General features: G+C 40.0%; 1 protein-coding gene across 1 annotated transcript in view; it reads left to right on the top strand.

Moving 5' to 3' along the window:
* Positions 1–23,099, top strand: part of ITGAE (integrin, alpha E (antigen CD103, human mucosal lymphocyte antigen 1; alpha polypeptide)) — a 96,670-nt gene that overhangs the window by 8,281 nt on the left and 65,290 nt on the right. Inside the window, exon 3 of the mRNA XM_006863472.1 lies at positions 14,893–15,010. Within this exon, the coding sequence (XP_006863534.1) occupies positions 14,893–15,010 (118 nt within the window). The remainder of the gene's footprint in view (positions 1–14,892; positions 15,011–23,099) is intronic.

Below are 23,099 nucleotides of genomic sequence, written 5' to 3'. Positions count from 1 at the left end.
TAGCGACCCTGTACAGGGTTTCCGAGGGTGTAAATCTTTACGGGAGTAGAAAGCCTTAATCTTATACTCCAGAAACAGAGGACCCTAGGATCATCAAGGGAGAAGCGCACAAGCAGAATGCAGGACCTTATCCACAGAAGCAGCGATGCCAGAGATGGAGGCAGAGATGGGGACATGGAGAGGGGGAGCGGCTGAGGACTCTAGATTCATGGGAAGATAGGGTCTAAGAGCTGGTGGCCAGGAGGCAGATTTACAGAAGGTGCCCTTTGGAGGTGTAAATTATTATATGTGCCTGAGTGTTTTGTTTTTTAAAAAAATAGAGCTAAAGTGAATAGAGAGAATCACTGTTAACTGATGGTACATGGAGGGGATTATAATCATTGTAATGAAACAAGGTGTATGATTTGTTGAATGTAAAACTGATGATCTGCCCTGTAAACTTTAACTCAATCCACAATAAAAACCTTAAGAAAAAAAAAATTAACTACTCCCTGGTTTTTGTTATAAAACTGCTAACTTTATAATTGTGACAGTCACAATTAGTCATGATAACTATTACTCACTATTGAATCATAAGAATCTTATCCCCATCTCTTTTAACCAGAACCATCTAGACAAGATGAAAACTATTCAGTGGGGATCCTTTGCCAATGTGTTTCAAAGACTTGCAGCTCCAAATGTGGTCTGACGACCAGCAAGCAGTCTTGGAGGTAGAGCTGTATCTCCGGCCTTGCTCCCTAACCTAATGAATCAGAACCTGTGTTTTAACAAGATCCTCAAGGGATTCATTTGCACATTGACACATTGCTTTAAAGCAAATCGCAAGCGTCATCTCATTTTACTTCCAAATCCTTCAGTATGCATTTCTCAAGTGCATGGATGTTTTCTTACTTAGCCACAATAGCCTTATCACTTAACACAATTAGTAATAATTCTTTGTTATCCTCATAATGAAAACAAAATAGTTGCCCTCGAGTGGATTCTGACCCCTCGTGTGTCAGAGTTGAACTGTGCTACATAGGATTTTCCAGAGCAGTTGCCAGCCCTTTTTTCCAAGGCCTCTGGGTGGACTCAAACCTCCAACCTTTTGATTATTAGCTGAACATTCTAACCATTTGTACCACCCATATTCACGTCTGTCTGTTGCAAATGTCTTTTTAAACAATTGGTTTAATCATATCACAAGCATTACATTTGGTTGCTATATCTCTTAGTCTAGACTGGACCCTGCCCTATTTTTCTTTTTGTTGTGTCTTTATGGCAGAGTTTGGTCACTTGGAGAATACCTACATTCAAGATTTTCTCATGGTGTGATTTACTTCTCTATTCCCCTAAATTTCCTGACAAGTGGAAGTTGGTTCTAAAGCATCCTTAAGTTTAGGTCTGACTTTCTTTTTGGCATGCATGCATTAAGCAATTTTGAAGATGTTGCCACATTCACTGCATTTATTTTCTCCCTGTTTTTGTTTCTTTTGTCAAAGTATCTTAAAATGTCCTTACTCAAAACATAATCTGAGGTCCAGCAACATTGGCATTTCTTGGAAGATAGTTAGAAATGCAATTTGGGGGCCCCTGTGCTCTTGCTAGGGTGTTACACCTAAAGGCACTTATGCTTGGTGGTCCCACTCTCAAGGATACTAAGATTGATTCGTGGGCACATGTGGTGTCTGCCTAATTGTACATTTCCCCAACAGACTCTCATCTAGCAGTTTATCCATTGATGATTATGTTGTTGTTAAGTGCTGTCGAGTTGGTTCCGACCCATAGCGACCCTGTAGAGGGTTTCCAAGGAGCGACTGGTGAACTTGAACCACTGACCTTGCAGTTCAAACCGACTTTGCAGTCTAGTGCATTAACCCTCAGCGCCACACCAGGACTCCATTGATGATTGTAGCCTGAGTTAATTATTGTATTTCATTTGTTGTTACTAAATGCCTTTGAGTTGGTTCTGACGCATAACAATCCTGTATAAGGTTTCCTGAGCAGCAACTGGTGGATTTGAACCACCAACCTTGCAGTTATCAGTCCAGTGCTTAACGCACAGCACCACAACAAGGCTCCTGTATTTCATGGTTATTGTTAACTGTTGAGTCAGTTCTGATTCATAGTGACCCTATATAGAGCTTCTGAGGAGTGGCTGGTGGGTTTGAACCGCTGACCTTGGAATGAGTGATCCAGTGTTTATCCTGCAGCAGCACACCAAAATAATGTTTTTCTGATTCTGTTATTCCTCCCACATTCATTAGTAATAATTCTTCCTTAAAGAACTTATTCTCACCAACTAGAACTATTTGGTGGCCCTAAAATGCAGTTCATATAGGCAAGGCAGGATGAATGCTTGCTTAATAAAACCCCACACCGTCGAGTCCATTCTAATTCACAGAAACACTGCAGGACAGATAGAACTGCCCCATAGGAATTTTAAGGCTGTAAGGAGCTCTGGTAGCGTAGTGGTTACGAATCGGGCTGCGAACCTTAAGGTCAGCGGTTCGAAACTACCAGATGAGGCTTTCTACTCCCATAAGGATTTACACCCTTGGAAACCCTGTACAGGGTTGCTATGGGTCGGAACAGACTCGATGGCACTTAACAACAACAACAATCTTTATAGATGCAGACTGCCCCCAGCTGAGCACTAAGCCACCACACCAGTGCCATCGAGTCAGTTCTGACCCATAGCGGCCCTGTATAGAGTTTCCTAGGAGCAGCTGGTGAGCTTGAACCACCGACCTTGCAGTTCAAACGGCTTTGCAGTCTGACACATTAACCCACAGTGCCACACCCCACCACTAGGGCTCCTTTCAAGGCTTAATATACCAAACCCACACCAAACCCACTGCCACTGAGTCAAGTCTACCTCGTAGTGACCCTGTGCGGGATTTCTGAGATTGTAGATCTTTACAGGATCTACAGTATCTTTCTCCCTCAGAGCAGCTGGTGAGTTTGAACCACTGACCTCAAAATTAGCATCCAACACCTAACCCACTGCTCTACCAGGGCTCCTTCACATGCTTAATTGTTGTTGTTGTTAAGTGCCTTTGAATCAGTTCTGACTCATAGCTACCCTGTTATAGGGCTTCTGAGGCTTGAAATCTTTGCAGGAGCAGAGAACCTCATCTTCTGTGCAAGGGTTGGCAGGCTTGAACCTCGTGGTGCACAGTCCAGTGTTTATTGTATACTTTCCCTTTACTTGTCAATGTTCAAAGTAAGGAGATCGTGTCCTTGTTACTTCCAGTGATGTCCAATGAAGTCTTTTGTCTTGCTTTCTCTCTCTCTACCTCCTCCATCCCCCTCTTGAATATCATAATGAATTCATGGGATTATATATATTCAGTGTGATTCAAACAAGTGTGTTTATTTTTTAATGGAAATGTTTTTTTTGTTGTTTTGTTTTTGGGTATAAAAATTTATTCCACATATAGAGTTTTACTACTAATGAATACAGACAGGCTAGGACACAATGGTACTGGACGGAGGACAGCTGGCTCTTTGGAAAGTGAACAGGTTTGGGTAGCTCTGAGCCTCGTGCCACGCTGATTCATCAGTCAGATTAGGAGGGGCGACAGGGCATTGAGTGACTGCCTTCCCTGTCCGACTTGGGGCATCAAAAGATGCCATGCCCAGAAGCAAGCAGCTGAAGAAAAAAGGGCTTCCTAAGACGGTCCAGGCTTGTCTCAGAAGTCACTGCAACACCATTTTAAGCAACGTGTTTAATTGGCTGATTTCCATAAACTATACACAAAGTTTCTAACCATCACAATTCAGTGAAGTACAAAACATGAAGTTACAGGCTGTGGGATCAGAAGGAGCATGGGGGATGGCACCTTCCTTTCCTGGCGACTCTGGGGGTAGGGAGTGGGGAAGGCCTTTATTTTTAAAACCAAGCCCCTCATTTCAATGTACAAAAGAATTATTCTGATTGATATTAAATTGTATTAAAACAAAATGGACTAAAAAGCAAATACTACTCTATGTTGGGGTATGTGTGGGAAGAAAGAATGAGTCCTTCAAAGCAGGAGGGGGGGGCAGTTGAAGAAAGGTTCTGGGGCTGTGACCTCAGGTGGTCACTCACGTTGCTCTATTTTTACTTTTGGTGGTCTCAGGAAGGTCCAATTTTTCTTCTCTTTCTTCCCCTTTGTGTTAGCTTGGAAATTTCGCCAACTATCCACACGACCATCTCGACTTTCTTCAAAGTTTTTCTGCCGTTCCCTTTCTTCGTTTGGCTTTTTCTTGAGCTTCAATCTCTTCTCCCTTTTGTCTCTTAATGGAAATGTTTTTGCAAGTATAATATACAGGTAGAAAAATGGAAAAATTAACATCAATGAATTTTCCAATTAAATCCATGTAGCCAGTATGCATATCAAGAAATAGAACATTCCCTATAGACCAGAATCCACTGCTCCTTCCAGTAATTACCTTGCCGTAAAGGGCAACCACTATCTTAACTTCTAGCACTATGATTTTTCCTGTTTCAATTTTTTTTTTTCTAAATGTATGTTATGTTTTGTTTGTAGCTTCTTGCACTCAACATTATACTTAGGAGATCTAACCATGTGATTATAAATTCTTTTCATTGCTGTATAGTGTTTTCATTGTAGGAATATATGATGATTTATTTACCCACCTACTGTTGATGCAAGATGCCCTGGTAGTGTAGTGAATTATGAGCTGGGCTGCTAACCATAAGGTCAGCAGTTTGAATCTACCAGTAGATCCAAGGGAGAAATATGAAGTTTTCTGTTCCCATAAAGATTTACAGCCTTGGAAACCCTATGAGTTGAAGATAACTTGATGGTGCACAACCACCACCATTGTTGATGCATATTTGTTTTGTTTTGTTTTCCCAGTTTGGAGTTATGTATACTATGGCTATTGTACATGTATTTTGGTAAACATATGAACATATCACTATTGGATATATACATAAGAGTGTAATTGCAGGGTCATAGATTATATATATATTCAGTTTCAGTTTGTACTACCAGTTTTCTAAAGGGTTGTACCAGTTTACACTCCCATAAAAAGTATTTGATAGTTCCAGCTGCTGCATATATCCCCAACCTTTGGACTTGTCTGTCCTCTGGACTTTAGCCGTCCTGGTGGCTGGGAAGTGGTATCACATGGTTATTACCTTGTCTTTTTATGACTAAAGGAGTCAAGTACCTTTTTGTATGATTATTGACCATTTGGATCATCTCTTATTTCTATTAGCTCACATTGCCTTTTTCTTACTGAATTGTTGCAATTCTGTGTCTATTTCTGAGTTTTTCATCAGTCACACAAGTTGTTAAGTGTCATCAAGTTGTGTTTCCAAGGAGTGGCTGGTGGTTTTGAGCCGCTGACCTTGCAGTTAGCAGACCCATGCTTTTCCTACAACACCACACCAGGACTTCTCATCAGATATGTTGTTGTTGTTAAGTGCCGTCGAGTCGGTTCCGACCCATAGCGACCCTGTACAGGGTTTCCGAGGGTGTAAATCTTTACGGGAGTAGAAAGCCTCATCTTTCTCCCGCGGAGCGGCTGGTAGTTTCGAACCGCTGACCTTAAGGTTCGCAGCCCGATTCGTAACCACTATGCTACCAGAGCTCTTATCTACTGCAAATATCTTCTGTCACTCACTCTTTGGTTTGTCTTTTCAAGCACTTAATAGTGTCTTTTGACAAAAAGAATTTCTTAAGGATTATGAAGTTGTCAATCCTCCTTTGCTTGTGCTGTGCTACGCTTTTTATGTGCCTCTGAATTTGATTTACTAATATTTTGTTTAGGATCTTTGCATCTATGTTTAAGAGAGGAGATTGTCAGTTTCCCTTTCATGTACTGTTCTTTTAAAAACAAACAAACAAACAAAAACTTTTTATTGTGAATTGAGTGAGGGTTTACAGAGCAGATCATCAGTTTCACATTCGACAAATCGTACACTTCGTTTTATCTCAATGACTACAGTCCCCTCTGTGTGATGTCACTTATTCCACAACCACCCTGTGTTTCTTCTTTCCATTCCTCTCATGAATTGTTCTTATCAGGTTTAAATATTGTTATTCTGTTCTTATAAAATGATTGGAAAGTGGTCTTTTTCACTGTTTATTGTCTGGAAGTTTAAGATTGTCATTATTCTTTCTTTTTTTTTTTTTTTTAATTTTTTTTATTATTTATTTTTTATTCTTTCTTTAAATGTTTGGAAGAATTCACCAGTGAGCCAACTGGCTTGGAGTTCTTTTTAGGAATGTTTTTAATAATAGATTCAATTTCTTTAATAGACATAAGAGTATTCAAAGAATTTATTCTTTTCATTTGAATTATTAAGTTTACTGGCATAACATTCACATATCTTGTTATTGTTGTTGTTAGGTACCATCGAGTCGATTCTGACTCATAGTGACCTTATGCCCAACAGAATGAAACACTGCCAGTCCTGTGTCATTTTAACAATTATTGTTCACCTTGAGCTCATTTGCTGCTGCCACTCTGCCAGTCCATCTCGTTAGGGTCTGCCTCTTTTTCTCTGACCTTCCACTTTACCTAGCATGACATCCTTCAGGGACTGCTCCCTCCTGACAAAGTATGAGAAACAAAGTCTCGCCATCCTGGCTTCCAAGAAGCCTTCTGGTTGTACTTCTTCCAACACAGATTTGTTTGTTCTTCTAGCAATTCATGGTGCCTTTAATATTCTCCTCCAACACCATAACTCAAATGTTTGTTATGTATATTTCAAAGTGACGTTATTGGATATCTAACAGATTTTAAATTGTTATGTATTGACATCTTATTCATGAGTTGACCCCTTTATCATTAAGAAATGTGCCTTTTATCTCTATTAATGCTTTTTATTTAAAATTCTAATTTATCTAATATTAGTGTATCTATACTAGGTTTCTGTTGGTTAGAGTTAGCATAGCGCATTTTAAAATTGTTTTGCATTTAAGCTTTCTCTGAATTCTTATATTTAATGTGTTTTTTTAAAAAGTGGTCTGTAGTCGGATTTTGCTTTTTGAAAATCCATTCTGATGATCTTTATTGTTTAAAGCATTTAGTCTTTCTGTATTTAATGTAATTATTGTTGTCACTGGGTTTGTGGTCACTGTTTACTGTTTTTTCATATTTGATCCCTATATTTATCCCCTCCCCCCTTTTAACCTGTTTTTCCCTGTGTTATCTTGTGGTTACACATTTATTGTTATTAAGTAATTGCTTTAGCAATTTAATACATCCTTTAGTGATTGTAGTCTAAAATAAACTTACGTTTTTCACTTCCTAGATACAACTAGAACCTTAGAATGCTATCTATACTATTCTTTCTCACCTTTGGTATTATTATTCTTATACATTTTAATTCTACATATAATTTAAATCCCCAAGACATTATTATTATTATTTGTACAGTAAGGATTTATGTTAACACAAATAAAGTTAATGCTTTCAGTTGCTTTTCTTTCCTTCCTACAATGTTCCGTCTTGAATCAGATTTCTTCTGCCTAAATCATTCACTTCATATTTCTTTTATTGCACTGTTGCTGACAATAAATTCTGTGGTTTTATCTAAAGCAAACTTCATTTCAGTTTCATTTTTAAAGCTGTAGTTAATGTGTATAGAACTCAAGATTTACTTTTTTTTCTTTTTAGCACTTTAAATATGTCATTCCGTCTTCTGTGTGCTTTTCTCTTGTTTCTGTTGAGCAAATAACTAGCTTATCAGCCTTATTGCTCCTTTAAAGGTCCACGTTCCTCTAGTCACTTTTCAGATCTTTCTCTTTGCCCTTGGCTTTCAGCAGTCTCACCATGCTGTGTCTAGATAATTGTATTTATCCTTCTTGGCATCTGCAGATCTTGTAGATTCTATGGATTGATATCTTCCTTTAATTTTGGGAAATTCTTAGCTTTCAACTTTTTTTTTTCCAGATATTTTTTTATAACTCCTTCTGTCTCTTCTTTCCTTCTGGAACACCATCTACACCTATCTTAGACCTCTTGTTTTTTTGTTTTTCCATGTCATACAAATTTTGTAGATACTTTTCTGTATTTTCTTTTATTCTCTGCATGTTTTCATTTGGACATTTTTTTTTTTTTAACTTCTTTGCTAATCCACCAGTTCTATATTCTAATGTTTTATTGTTGTTAACTCATAATGACCCTGTATAGGGTTTCAAGGAGTGACTGGTGAGTTTGGTCCGCAGACGCTGTGGTTCAAACCCATCTTGAGGCCCAGTGCATTATCCCACAGCATCAACTAAAGAGTTTTTTTGAAGTGAAAATCTCTTTTAGGCCCTTAACTTTTATATCTTTTTATTGCATAATACCATAGAGACTTTTTTATTTGATACTGTAAAATTTAATAAAGTGTTTCCATCATGATTTTTATGATCGAAGTTACATTTGACCAAAGGGAGCCCTTGACATTGACTCTTCTACCCTGCTGAAAGATCCATTAGTCATTGTTAGTTGCATAAGAAAACGTGGTCTACTTAGAAAAACTACGGAACACATTTCAAAAAGAGCTGCCCTGTGGTTTTGAATGGATTTGAATTTACATTAACTTTTATCACATGTACAAAACCATTTTTTCCCTACAAATAGTGTTTTTTTTTTTTAAGGGGAGGCATGGTTGTAAAGACAAGCAGGATGTTTTATCATGGTTTTTGCTTCAGTGACTTTGGGACAAATGAAAAAGTCCTAAACTCTGGAAAAGAAAAAAAAAGAAAGAAAATATTCCAGGATTACCTTGTATATGTCTTGCCTCAGAACTAGAATCAGCCATTCCTCCTTGGAATCTTTTAGTAGGTAATTGAATTTAAAACTCATAATCTGCATATTAAGGATAATCGCTGTTACTGCATTACTGTTCCTTCTAGGAGTAGCACATGGTTAGAACTGGGTAATACCTATTTTTTTAAACAACTTTTGATTGTGAATTGAGTGGAGGTTTACAGAGCAGATCATCTGTTTTACGTTATATACTTTGCTTCATTACAATGATTGCAAACCCCTCCATATACTCTCAGTAACTACTTACCTCTATTCATTTTAACTATTGCCTTCTTCCCTATGTCTCCTGCTACCTTCATTTTTCTTCTACCAACCTCCCTCCTCTACCAATCTCCCTCTTATGTGTCACCTGCCCTGTCACCCATATTAACATGTGTCTACCCTCTAGCCCATGAGTAATTTTCCCTCCCCCAAGAACTATCATAGACTAATTCTTTTATTAAGACAAAAACTTTTTACAACATTGGTTTCAACAATATTTGCTCTTTTGTGATTGGCTAATTTCACTCAGCATAATGTCCTTCAGATTCATCCATGTTACGAGGTGTTTTGCAGATTCATCATTATTCTTTAGTATTGTATAGTATTCCACTCTGTGTATGTACCAAAATTTGTTTAACCATTCTTATGTTGCTGGACAGTTAGGCTGTCTCCATCCTTTTGATGTGTCTCTTGTAGACAGCATATTGAAGGATCTTGTTTTCTTATCCATTCTGTTCCCTCTGTCTCTTGACTGGTGCATTTAATCCATTTACATTCAGTTTAGTTATCAATAAGTATTAATTGATTGCTATCATTTAGCTGTGGTTTCTTTGTGTGTATGTGTGCTTCCAAATGATTTTCTGCTCTGAGTTAATTTTATTTGTAGGTTTTCTTTTTCTTTTCATTTCTGTTGTATTAATGTTTACTAAATCCTTCTGATTTCCCCCTTTTTTAAATTTACAAAATAAAAAAGTAATTTATTAATTTTTTTCCCTATTTAAAATAGTCTGTTTTATATTGCAATATACTTGACTTTCTTATCATTTGGAAGTTCTTTGTCTATACTGTTTCCTCATTTTGCTTTGTAGCTGACTGCATTATAAATAGATATCTCTGGTTCCCTATTTTCAGTCTTGTAGGTTTGCTTTATTTTAAATGCTTCTATATCTAGATTGAGTTCTGGGTGGGGTTGTCATGGATGGTAACCTCAGGTTGTTGTCTGATGCTGTTGGTTCTCAGTCCAAAGAAGACTCTTTAGAATTTTTTATAAAGTTGGTCTGGTCATTACAAATTCCTTTACTTTTCTGTTTATCAGGAAACATCCTAGTTTTACTTTTGTATTTGAGAGACAGCTTTGCTGGGTATATGATTCTTGATTAGAAAAGTTTTTCTTTTAGAATTTTATAGATGACCTCCCACAGCCCTCTTGCCTGCATGGTTTCTGCTGAAAAATCAGAACTTAGTCTTACTAATTCTCCTTTGTAGGGAACTTCTCATTTTTTCCTAGTTGCTTTCAAGATTCTTTCATTGTCTTTGGTTTTAGAAAGTTTGATTATGGTATGTCTTGGTGATTTGGGGGGCATCTGTCCTATTTGGGGTTCATGCAGCTTCTTGTGTTCTTATCTTCTCATCTTTTATGATGGCAAGTAAGTTTTCTTCCAACAACTCTCTGACAATTTTCTCCAGTAGTGGATGGAGCTACAGAGGGTAAGGTTGTGGCTAGGCTATATGGTCACAGTTGCTGTCTGCGGGAAAGAGACCCCCCCCCACACACACACACATAGACACACACAAGAAAACAAAGCAGAATAAACAAACTAGGAACCAACAATGAAAAGAGATAATAATAAAAAGGAAAATGAGATAAAAACAGGCAGCTACCTGATCAAAAGAATATGATAAGCATGAAGAAAAAAAGAGGGTCAGGAAAATGGAACTTCAGAAAAGAAAAATAAGAGTGGAAATAAAAGGAAGAACTAAAAAAAAAATACTTGAAAAAACCAGGGAGAGGGAAGATGAAAAGAGTAAGAGTAGTAAAGAAAAATCAAAAGGGAAAAAGAAGAAGAGAGGAAATGAGAAACAGAAGAGAAGGAAAACCAAAAGCAGAGATAGAAAGCATAAAATTCAAGGGAATGGAAAGAGAAGTAGGAGGAGGAGAAAGAAAAATCAAAAACAATGAAGCAGAAGACCAACCCCGAATACAAAACAAAAGAAAAACCAGTGCAGCTATTGGACCTGGAGAGGCGACAACTCGGGGACTCCTGAAAGCCAAGAATCTCACGCGGTGGGTGTGGGAGGGATGTGACAGCAGAGTTCCTGGCCCTAGATGGAGTTCCTATAGACTTTGTCCCTGTTCAGGGCACTCAATCCAGAAGTAGTTCATGAAGGCCCTTGATGGAACTAGTTTCAGTATCTGTTAGGACCACAGACCAGCTCGGGCCAGGTTGACTGATTCAGTGTTGGTCTGGTGGCTCTGTGGATTCTGTAAGTCTGGAGGCCACCTGAATCCAGGCTCCAAAGCCGTGTACCAAAGTGATGCAGTCAGTGGTCCCTGCTTCACACTGGTGTGACTCCCAACCATGTAGTTCCAAACTCCTAGAGAGCAGGGTCTGTGCTGGGGGTGGATGAGGGTGGGAGCTGGCCACCCCTCTGGTCACCATGGGAGCATGAGGAAGAAGGCATTGCACCTTTCCCATCATGCTAGGCCACTGCTGGGCTGGTCGTTCACCAATCTGTCTCCCTCTCTCCCCATCCCTGCTCAGCTTCTCCCAGGAAGCGCTCAGTCTGCTTCAGGGTCCCCAAATTTCATCTGTGTCTTTTGATCTCTCACATCTTTGTTGTAGTGGGTCAGTGGTGTGTCTGCTTATTCCACCATCTTGCAGGAAGTCTGGAAATTTATTTTTAAAAGAAATCATATTCAGATCAGTAACTACTTATACTCTTTTCTGTTATATTGTCTATCTTGGGTCCTAACAACATTAACTTGCATTCATTATGCCATAAAATTTATGAAATGGTTTTGGAATAATGATTCTGGCATTCCTAATCGCAATAACACTACTGAATGATGTTTACAGTTTCTCTGCACCTCTATTGACTTTTAAATATACTCCACTGATGATATGTAGTAAAAACACTGTATTCTGAAATCACTTTAAATCATTCTTTCCTCTGTGTGGTTATATTACCAGCTCGTTACACAGTGCTATTGTTGTTGCTAAGCACTCTTGAGTTGTTTCCAACTCATAACAACCCTGTGTAGGATTTCCCAGGCTGTAAATTTTGCAGGAGCAGACAGCCTCATCTTCCTCCCACTGAATGACTGACTGGTGGGCTTGACCCACTTACCTTGTGGCCTGTAGTCCAGTTTATCCCACAGAGTCACTGTGCTCCCCTGCTATACAGCTAGGGGAATTTATTTTAACTTGCTTTCAGGGATTGCTTTTATTCTTTATTTGATTTTTCTTTTGAATGTATTTTTCTTTTTATCTAGTTTTCTATTTTGAATATATAAAACATCTACATGATTCCAAAGTCACAAACAATTAGGTATATTCAGATATGTCTTGTTTCCTTCTCTAATCCCATCACAGTTACTCACTTTAATTAATATCTTATCTAACCTTTCAGAACGTCTTTTTACAAATGTAAATAAAGGTGTATATACACATATGTAAAATTCAGGAAATAACGTTAAGATTGTTTTATTTGGGAGGAAAGAAAAGTAGTGCTGTATACCTATTTTTATCCATACATTAAATAAATTTCAAATGGATTGAAGATTCAAGTATAAGGAATAAAACAACAACAGAAAAATCAAAGAACAGATGAGCGGATTAAGAATATTCTGAGTAGGGAACTATAACAAAAAACTCAAGAGTCAGAAAGGGAAAAAGTGATTAAATTTGACTTCATAAAAAAATGTAGCTGTGGGGAGAACATCCTATGCAGTCAAATAATATAAAGCTAGGAGTCCTGGTGTGGGCACTGTGGGATAATGCACTGGACTGCAAGGTTTGAACTGCAAGATCAGCAGTTCAGATTCACCAAGTGCTCCTCAAAATCCTTATACAGGGTGGCTATGAGTCAGAACTGACTCGAAGGCACTTAACAATAATGTGAGTAATAATTTGCCAAGTCATTTGGCATACTTGCATTTCAAGGAAATTACAGACGTCACTATACTTTAACCCTAAACATCTCAGCATACATATCAACTAGAGTTCAGTGTTTGTTTTTAGTTTTTTTCTTACGGTAAAATTTACATATAGTGAAATGTACACATTCTAAGTGGACTATTAGATGTGTTATTGACATATGCACACATCTTTGTAATTCAGACCTCTATCACTCCAGAAAGATGTTCCTTCCCAGCTAATCCCTACCTCTACCTGGCCTTCAATTCCCCCAGGCAAATTTTTTCACATTACAGAGTAGTATTTCTCATTCTAGAACATCATATAAATGGAATTACATAGTAAATATTCTTTTATGTTGTGTGTATCAGTTGTTTGTTCCTTTTTGTTACTGGGTTATATTCCATTTTATGAGTACGCTAGCGTTAGCTTTAAGGAGTCCTGATAGTTTAAATGGTTAAACATTTAACTGTTAACTGAAAGCTTGGCAGGTTGAATCCACCTAGCAGTTCAATAGGAGAAAGACTTGGAAATCTGGACTCCAAAGATTACAGCCCAAATAAACTCTATGGGAAACTTCTGCTCTGTCCATGGGTCCACCAAGAGTCTGAATTAACTCCGCAGCACCCAACAACAACAACAATAACAACAGTAGTTAGTTTATCTGTTCTCCTCTGATGGACATTTTGATTGTTTTCAGTTTGTGGCTATAATGAATAAGGCTACTATAATACTTTAAAAAAAAATTATTTAAATACACACACACACACAAACTTCTTCTTGTGATTTGTGTGAAAGTTTACAGAGAAAATTATTTTTCTTCTCAACAATTCATACACATTGTAATTTGTGGCACTGATTGCAGTCCCCACCATCAGTGTTTCATTAGTTCTTTTTCCTTATCCCTTCCTGCCTTCTGACCTTTATCCCTGGGCACATGCTGCCCTCTTGATCTCTTAGGGTTAGTTGTTTTAAGGAGTGTATACCTCCCTGGTGTTATTGTTTGGCTGAAAGTTGAGTTGTAAGGGTGAGTTTTATTCCAGGCTTGAATGGTGTTTAAGGGCCGTATACTTGGAGGTTCCACCATTCTCTGTTCAATCAGGGAGCCTGATCATTTTTATTATTTTGAATTTTGTTCCATACTTTTCTCCCACTCTATCCAGGACCTCCTGGTGTGAACTCTTTCAGAGTGGTTGGCAGTGGTAGCTGGGTACCATCTAGTTCTGTGCTCTCAGGGTCATTGAGGCTGGGCTCATGTGGTCCAATAGTTCTTCAGACTATTTATTTCCATGAGTCTTTGATTTTCTTCACTTGCTATTCCTCTAGATGGGGACACAAATAATTGTACCTTAGATGGCCGCTCACAAGCTTTTAAGCCCCAAGTCACTACTTACCAAAGTAGGATGTAAGACATTGTCTTTGTGGACTATGTTATGCCAATTGATTTTGATGTTCCCCAAGACTATAGTCCTGAGCCCCCAGAACCAGTGACTATTCCCTCAAGGTATATGGTTAGGACATAAAATGTTCTTTTGCAGCTAATTTTGAGGACCTGTGCTTTCTCTTGATAAATCACTTGATGGAGATACATGGACAGAATGGATGTAGGCTCTCTCCCTCCTGGTTGTCGATAGGCTTTACCTTTGGTACGAGATTCAGTGATATGCATGTGGTGTGTGACAGGTCTAGAAAGTGTACAGTGGGAAGATGTGAGAAAGCAAGAAGTACTTCTGGGGAGAAACCAGAGGAGACCTTCTGGAGGAAGGGGACCTGATACTGACACAACTTGCTTTAGTAAGAGACTCAGGGTTTCTGAGTCAGTCCCTTGGAGAAATCACTCATACTTGGAGAGCCTCACTTTTCTCATCTGTAAAATGTTAGTGGTTAGTGTGAGGATTCGATGCCGCAGTGAGAGTAGTGGCTCAGTCAAGGTCTCAACAACATGCCTCTTGTTAATTTCATGATATGTTACTCATTTTGTTAATTTCATTAACTGATACTCTATTCCCCACAGGCCTGGCTCCCCTGGCAGGCTTCAATGTGGATGTAGCCCAGACTTGGATCACACCCAGCGGTGCGCCTTTTGTGCTCAGCTCCCTTCTGCACCAAGACTCCAGCACCAATCAGACCTGGTGAGTGGGGCCCAGCAGGTAGGATGGATGAGGACTGAGGGATAGTTGGGGAGTCTGAGAAGGGGCCCCAAGAAGGCAGGTCTTGGCACCTCCCACACAGTCTAGACAGCACCTCACTCTCTCTGGCAGAAGCAGGAGCAGGAGACAGAACATGAGAGGTTGTGAGGACCAGGCCAGTCCATAGGAGCCCTGGCCCCTCTCCTCAGCCAGGTCTCCCTGCCCACTGTCTGGGAAGGTCTCTGGGTTGCAGGGGTTTGTTCAGGGCAGAAAGGAAATCTGATGGAAGAGCTCACAGTAGGGGTAGGATGGGGTGTGATGGGGAAGGAGATGTGAGGCAAAGCTTAAAAACTTTTTTGTTGTTGTGAACTGAATGCAAGTGTACAGAGCAGATCATCAGGTTTACATTTGACAGTTTTTTGTTTCATCTCAACAATTGCAGTTCCTTTCATGTAACAACAGCTATATCTCTTCCTCCTTGTGGTTCTTATTTCCATTCCATCCTCCGTAACAATCTTTTTGAACTTTGTTCTTAGGTAAATGTTGCCCTTTTGATCTTGAATGGTTGATCATTCCCTGGGGAGCATACCTTACTGGTGTTGTCCCCACTATATTCCTATCTATTACTTGGCTGCAATTTGGGCCATGAGGAGGGTGAGTTCCGTTCTAGACCTGAAGAGTGGCTAAGCACCATGATGTCATGTTCCTCCACTCTCTTTTTAACCAGTAAACCTCATCTTTAAAACTGTTGAATATATTTTAATCTACAGTTTGTCTTAGTTACCTAGTGCTGCTAGAAGTACCTCAAAAGAATGACTTGGAAGAACAGAAATGAATTTTCTTAGGGTCCATTTCAGAGCAGAGGCCTGATATGTTCCTGGGATCCTTGACTTGTAGGTGGCCCTCCTGTGGCCACTCTCTCTCCTTGTGTCTGTCTCTCATCTGCCCGTTTGATAATTCAGAGGTGAGGAGGTTTAAGACACACTGATATGACCTCATTCACATCACAAAGAAAGCCCTACTTCTAAACAGGACCACACCCATAAGTGTAGGGGTTAGGATCCTAACCCGTATTTCGAGGGGACACAATTCAATCCATAATAAGATGGATTCAGGCTTTCTTGCCTCGTTTTAGAAGGAACACATGCTCAATATAAAAATGTTAACGGTGTCAGAAAGATCAAAGGACAAAATAAGAATATCACAGTAGTAGTTAGGAGACGCACTCTGAGCCTGGTAGCCGTGCTTAGTGGCAGCTTCCCTCTATATGCACAGTGCAGCCTCGACAAGGTGCTTGTCAGAGATTGAACGGTGTCCCCCACAGCGTGTATCCACTTGGCTGGCTCATGACTCTCAGTGGTTTGGCAGTTGTATAATGATGTCATGTGGCAGTTGGAGTCCTGGTGTGGTGCTGTGGGTTAATGCACTGGACTGCAAAGTTGGTTTGAACTGCAAGATCAGTGGTATAAGCTCACCAGCCGCTCCTCGGAAACCCTATGCAGGGTTGCTATGGGTCGGAATCTACTCGGCAGCGCTTAAAAACAACAATGTGGCAGTTATGTGATGATTCCCCATGATGTTATCTTATATGAAAAACCAATGAGAGAATTATTGATGGGCTGCAATGCTCATTAATCCCATCACAACCTTGATTCCATGTAAGGGAGTTTCTCAGGGGTGTGGACTGTAACACCTTTTATCTTATAAGAGATAAAAGGAGAGCAAAGTGAGCAGAGAAAGACTGGCTACCACCAAGAAAGAAGAGCCAGGAGTGGAGTGCATCTTTGGGCCTGGAGCTCCTGCACTGTGATGCTCCTAGATCCAGGGGAAGATTGAAGCCAGTGGAGATCTCCAAGGAATGCCGGGCCTACGGATGCTGAAAGGAGACAAGGACCTTTCCTCAAAGCTTATGAAGAAAGAGAGAGAGCCTTTCCCTAGAGCCTGCACTCTGAATATAGACTACTAGCCTCCTATACTGTGAGGGAAGAAATTTGTGTTAAATTTGTTAAAACCACTTGTTTGTGGTATTTCCAGTATAATAACAGTAGATACCTAAGATAAGTCTCGGTTTCTCATCTCTAAAATGGGAGTAGTAATTATTGACCTATCTCAGGGTGGTTGCAAAGACTATTTCAGATAATGCACATAAAAGGTTTATCACAGTTTCTAGCCAATTTGGGACTAAATAAAAACTAGTCTATATTTTGAAACTATAATCTGTAGCCACCCACCATATAGGCAAAAGGTTGAAAATCTGACCACACTATGCTGACAAGGATGTGGTGAAATAGGAACCAATGGGTTTATAGATTGTTGCCACCGCTGCATAAAACAATCTTGCCATGTCTGGAATCAGCAGTTCCACTTCAGTTACCCACCCTAGGGAAGTTCTCAGATGCATGTGAAGATGTTCATTCTAGCAGTGCTTGGAGTAGTGAAAGATTGGGCATGTTCATCATTTTCCATTAGGCAAATGGAAAAAAAAAATACCTTGTAATACTGTAAGCAAGCAAAATGAACGATACTAGTTCAGTGGGTATTGGGAACTGTCCATCTGAAAACACAGCTAAAATGGAAAAGGCACATTGCAGAATTACATATGCACTGGTCATTCACTCAGCAAATATTTATGGAGCAGCTGTGAGGCCCTGTTCTAACACTGGGGAGATGGATGGCAGGGAGCAAAGACAAAATCCCTGTGAGCAGGGAGCTCACGTGGTTTTACCTCATAACCAAAGAGGTAAAATGCATGTTATCAGATTGTGGCTGGGGATGTGTTATGTAGGAGCCTGTCTTTACTAGTTGAGAGATGCTCTGGAGTGAAAGGTCATGCTATTTGATATGTATTCCAGTTTCTTCCATTAGTCCCAGAATGACTTGCCGAGTTGTTTGAAAGCACTATGGAGTATACATTATTGTTATGTCTCTTTACCAATTATTGTCGAGTTGATTGTGTCTCACGGCACCCCCATGTGTGTCAGAGTAGAACTGTGCTCTTCCATATGGTTTTCAGTGGCTCAGTATTTTGGAAGTAGACCTTTCTTCTGAGGTGCCTTTGGGTGGATTCAAACCTCCAACCTTTCAGTTATCAGCTAAGAGCTGTAACTGTTTACACCAACCAGATACTCTATGTCTCTTGGTTGTTGTTGAGTTGATTCTTACTCATAGTGATGCCATGTGTTTTAGAGCAGAGCTCTGGTAGCGTAGTGGTTACGAATTGGGCTGCGAACCACAAGGTCAGCAGTTCGAAACTACCAGCTGTTTCGCAGGAGAAAGATGAGGCTTTCTGCTCCCGTAAAGATTTACAGCCTCGGAAACCCTGTACAGGGTCGCTATGAGTCAGAACCGACTCCATGGCACATAACAACAACAACTGTTCCATAGGGTTCTCTTTGGCTTATCAAAAGCAGATCGACAGATCTTCTTTCATGGTACCACTGGTGGGTTCCTATCACCAATGTTTAGGGTAGCAGTTCAGTTCAAACTGTGTGTATCTGTTGTTAGTTGCTGTTGCGTCAGTTCCAACTCATGGAGCCCCACGTGGGCAGAGTAGAAGTGCTCCACAGGGTTTAAGACTAGCACCTTTAGGAAGCAGGTCATTAGGTCCTTCTTTTAAGGCATTTCTGGGTGGATCCAAGCCACCAACCTTTTGGCTAGTGTTGTTATTAAGTGTTGTCGAGTTAGTTTTGACTCAAAGCGACCTGTGTAGGGTTTCCGAGGAGCCACTGGTGACTTTGAACCACTAACCTTGTGCTTCAAGCTAACCTTGTGACCCACTGCTTATCTTACAGTGCCGCACCAGGCTAGTCGTTGAGTGCAAATCTTTTGCACCACCTAGGAATTCTCTATGTTTCTTTGTTCTTGTTCGGTGCCCTCAAACAACCCTGTATAGGGTTTCCAAGAGCTAGCTGGTAGGTTTGAACCATCAGCCTTGGGGTTAACTGTTCAGTGTTGCAGCATTTTCTTCTTCCTCACTTCCCCTTTCCCTCCCATTACTGTCAAGGGTGTTTTCAGAGCATGCTCAGGCCCCACCCTAGGCGTGTTCTCCTCAAATTCACCTATGAAGAATTTCCTTCATACTCAGCACACCTGGGCAAATAAGCCCAGGGTCCACATAAGCTTTAGTTGGAGCCAGGTGTCGGGAGACAGGTGGCTTCCTGGATGAGGGGAACTCAACACCTCCCCCTAGGGTGAGCAGGACAGGAGCTCTGTGGGCTCTCAACTGGTTATGGGCCGGGCCTTGGGCCATGACCCCACCAGCCAAGCAGGCCTGGACCCCTTTTCTGGACTTCAGTTTCTTCTGTACAGGGAAGGTGGTAGTGACCATCTGATTTAAGTGATGTGGACAGAGTCACTTAATTTATGTGTTCATTCAGAGAGTATTTATGAAGCAGAACTCAGGGCCAATCAAACTGACTCACTATCATCTAAAACAAGGTAAGGGGCCAACTGTGAAACAGGCCATTAATTGCTTTTATGCAATTAATGTTGAAGCTGGAGAAAATTAAAACAAGACCATGAGAGCCAAAATATAACCTTGGGTATATCGCATCTGAATTTAGAGACCATCTTAAGAACAGAGTTGATGCTTTAGACACTAATTGACCAAAGACCAGAGGAGTTGTGGGGTGGCATCAAGAACATCATATAAGAAGAAAGCAAAAGGTCCTCACAAAGACAGGAAAGACAGAAAAGACCAAAATGGGTATCAGAAGAGACTCTGAAAATCTTGTTCTTGAACATAAAGAAGCTAAAGCAACTGGAACAAATGATGAACAAAAAGTGCTGAACAGAAAATTTCGAAGAGCAGCTGGAGAAGAAAAAGTAAAGTTTTATAATGAAATGTGCAAAGACCTGGAGTTAGAAAACTGGAAGGGAAGAATGTACTTAACTCTTCTCAAGCAGAAAAAATTGAAGAGAAATTCAAGCCTCAAGTTTGCAATATTGAAAGATTCAATGGACAAAATATTGAATGACTCAGGAAGCATCAAAAGAAGATGGAAGAAATACACAGAGTCACTGTATGCAAAAGAACTGGTTGATATTTAACCATTTCAAAAGGTATCATATGGTCAAGAACCGATGGTATTGAAGGAAGAAGTCCTATCTGCACTGAAGTCATTGGCCAAAAAACAAGGCACCAGGAACTGATGGGATACATATTGAAATGTTTCAACAAACAACAAACTGATGCAGTGCTGGAGGTGCTCACTCGTCTAGATCAAGAAATTTGGAAGGCAGTTGCTTGGCCAACTGATTGGAAGAGATTCATATCTGTGCCTATTCCAAAGAAAGGTGACCCAATGGAATGGGGAAATCATTGAACAATATCATTATCTGTGATAGTTGAGGTTTTGTGTCAACTTGGCTGGGCCTGGATTCTCAGTGGTTTGGCATTTAAGAGGTAGTAGTCCCACAGGTCCTGCTATGGCACTGTGGGTTAATGCACCAGACTGCAAAGCCATTTGAACTGCAAGGTTGGCAGTTTAAGCTCACCAGGCTCCTCAGAAACCCTATAAAGGATTGCTATGGGTTGGAACCAATTTGACAGCACTTAACAACAACAATAACCACAACAGTCCTGGAAGTCTGTAGGCAAGATGGCAAAGTAAAGCAGATCCACTGGGCCTCCTCTCTGCAACAAAGACATGAGAGATGGAGTGAAACAGATACAGATGGTGATCCTGGAACCCTGAGCATCAGAGGATAAGGCAGACAGGTGGATTGAGTGCCGACTGGAAGAGAAAGCTGAACAGTAACAGCAAGACAGAGGAAAGAAGAGGTGAATTGTGAGCTGGTGTGGTGAAGCATGGCTATCTTGAGCTTTTGAGACAGCAGGCTCCAACGTGGCTGGAGATAGTGGCAAAGGAGTGCAATTCTCCCTTGTCCCTGTACCTTCCTGATAGCCAAGGACATGGCCGGTCTCAACCCTCACCAACCCAGCAGCCAGGGGTACTTCCTCTTGCACAGCTTCTGCTCTGCCTGGGGTCAGGTGCCTGGCATAGTGCCCCAGTTCTGGAGGTGCATGAACTTGCCCTGAACTACGCTACATGAACAGTGAACAGAGAACTAACTGTGTTCACACTTCCTGTCTCTATCACATCCAGCAGGACACACATGGTGTGGTGAATACACCAATATGCAATTATAAACTAAATATAAAGATGATACCACGATGTCTTGGAGAAGACAGACAATTTCAATTTGCACAGAGAAACAAGGCAGAGTGCCTCAAGCAAGTCACCAAAATACCAATGGTATCGAAACTACCTGAAAAGGAACTTTAAAGAATGCTAATTAGGCAACTTCAATGGATTGTGAGAAAGATAAAAAACAATCTACAGGTTGTTTCAAGGAAAACAGACAAAACTATGGAGAAATTCAGGAAACAAGCTGACAAAATCATTAAAAAAAAATGGGACCCATATAAAAATAGCAATTAGAAAGCCAGAAGATTAATGTTAAGTCTTCAGAAATAGATAATACACTGAAAGAGCAAAAATGTCTCAAAATTCATCTGCTAGAGGAACAGGCAGAAAAAAGGAAAAAAAAAAAAATCCTAATAAAGCCTAAGATTTATGTGGGACACTATCAAAGGAAATAATTTATATGTGATGGGAATTCTAGAACAGGAAGAGACAAAAAAAAGCAAAAAAAAGCCCAAAGAGAGTATTGTCCAAGAATTGTTGAGAAAACTTCCCTGACATCATGTGAGCTGAGAAGATAGCCATTCAAGACATTGAACTAACTCCAAACAGGATCGACCCCAAAAGAAAGCACCAAGTCATTTTATAAACAAACTTTTCAAAACGAAAGAATCCTGAGAGTAGCTCAGGAAAAATGAAAAGTTACTTACAAAGGAGAACTATACAGGCAGAAACCATAAAGGTAAGATGACAATGGAATACACATATAAAACTTGGAAAGAAACCAATTGCCAACCAAAAATCATATATCCGGAAAAACTGTCCATCAAATATGATGACAAAATTAGGTACTTTTCAGAGAAACAGATATTAAAAGAATGTGTAAAAACCAGACCAACCTTACAAAAAATACTAAAGGAAGTTCTTTGGATAGAGGACCAACAACAGCAGACAACAACCTGAGACTAACATAATGACAATATTACCTAAACCCAACCCAGGCTGTAGAAGAATTGTGCATTTGAATTGTGGTGTTGGAGACGAATATTAAAAGTACCATGGACTGCCAGAAGAGCAAACAAATCTGTGTTGGAAGAAGTGCACTTAGAATGCTCCTTAGGATGATGAAGCTAGACGTCTCATACTTTGAACATGGTATCAGAAGGGACCAGTCCCTGGAGAAGAACATCGTACTTGGTAAAGTGTGGGTCAGTGAAAAAGAGGAAGACCCCCAATGAGATGGATTAGCATGGTGACAGCAGCAATGACCTCAAGCATTAACAATTGGGAGGATGGTGCAGGATTGGGCAGTGTTTTGTTCTGTTGTGCACAGGGTCGTTATGAATTGGAACTGACTCAACAGCATCTAACAACAACAACCCAGATATAGAAGTATGCAAAGTAAAACAGACTTATGAGATTGAAAACAGAGAACCAAAGATGCAATTGCAACAAAAAAAATCCATAAAGTAAACAGAGGGAATAATGTAGTTATTTATAATAATACGTTATTTATAATACTATAGTTATTTTCTCTTCCAAATGGAGGGGAAATCAAATAGATTTCAAGAAAAATAAACAAAAATAAACCTAACTGTAACCCTAAAAATTAGACCAAACCTTACTCCTAGCCCTATCCAAACAGTTACCCTTAACATTAGTCCAAGTCCTAATCATAACTGTAACAATAAATGAAGTTCTAGGCCTAGCCTAGACTTAGCCATAGTCCCAACCCTAACCCTCACTCCTTGCTCCTACTTGCCCCAAAAGAGGTCTTGATGTGATCTAATATATTCCAATCACCCCACAATTTGATCTGATGTGTTCAGCTCTGATCTGATGTAAATATCCAATGTGTTGTAAATCCTACTGGTGGGCGCTGTATGATTAAGCATTTGACCGCAAGGTCAGCAGTTCAAATTCACCAGCCGCTCCTCGGAAACCTT

The sequence above is a fragment of the Chrysochloris asiatica genome, unplaced genomic scaffold (genome assembly GCF_000296735.1).
Source record: "Chrysochloris asiatica unplaced genomic scaffold, ChrAsi1.0 scaffold00054, whole genome shotgun sequence".
Taxonomy (NCBI): Eukaryota; Metazoa; Chordata; class Mammalia; order Afrosoricida; family Chrysochloridae; genus Chrysochloris; species Chrysochloris asiatica.
Note: the sequence above shows the minus strand (reverse complement) of the source record. Positions and strands in the feature narration are given on the sequence as shown.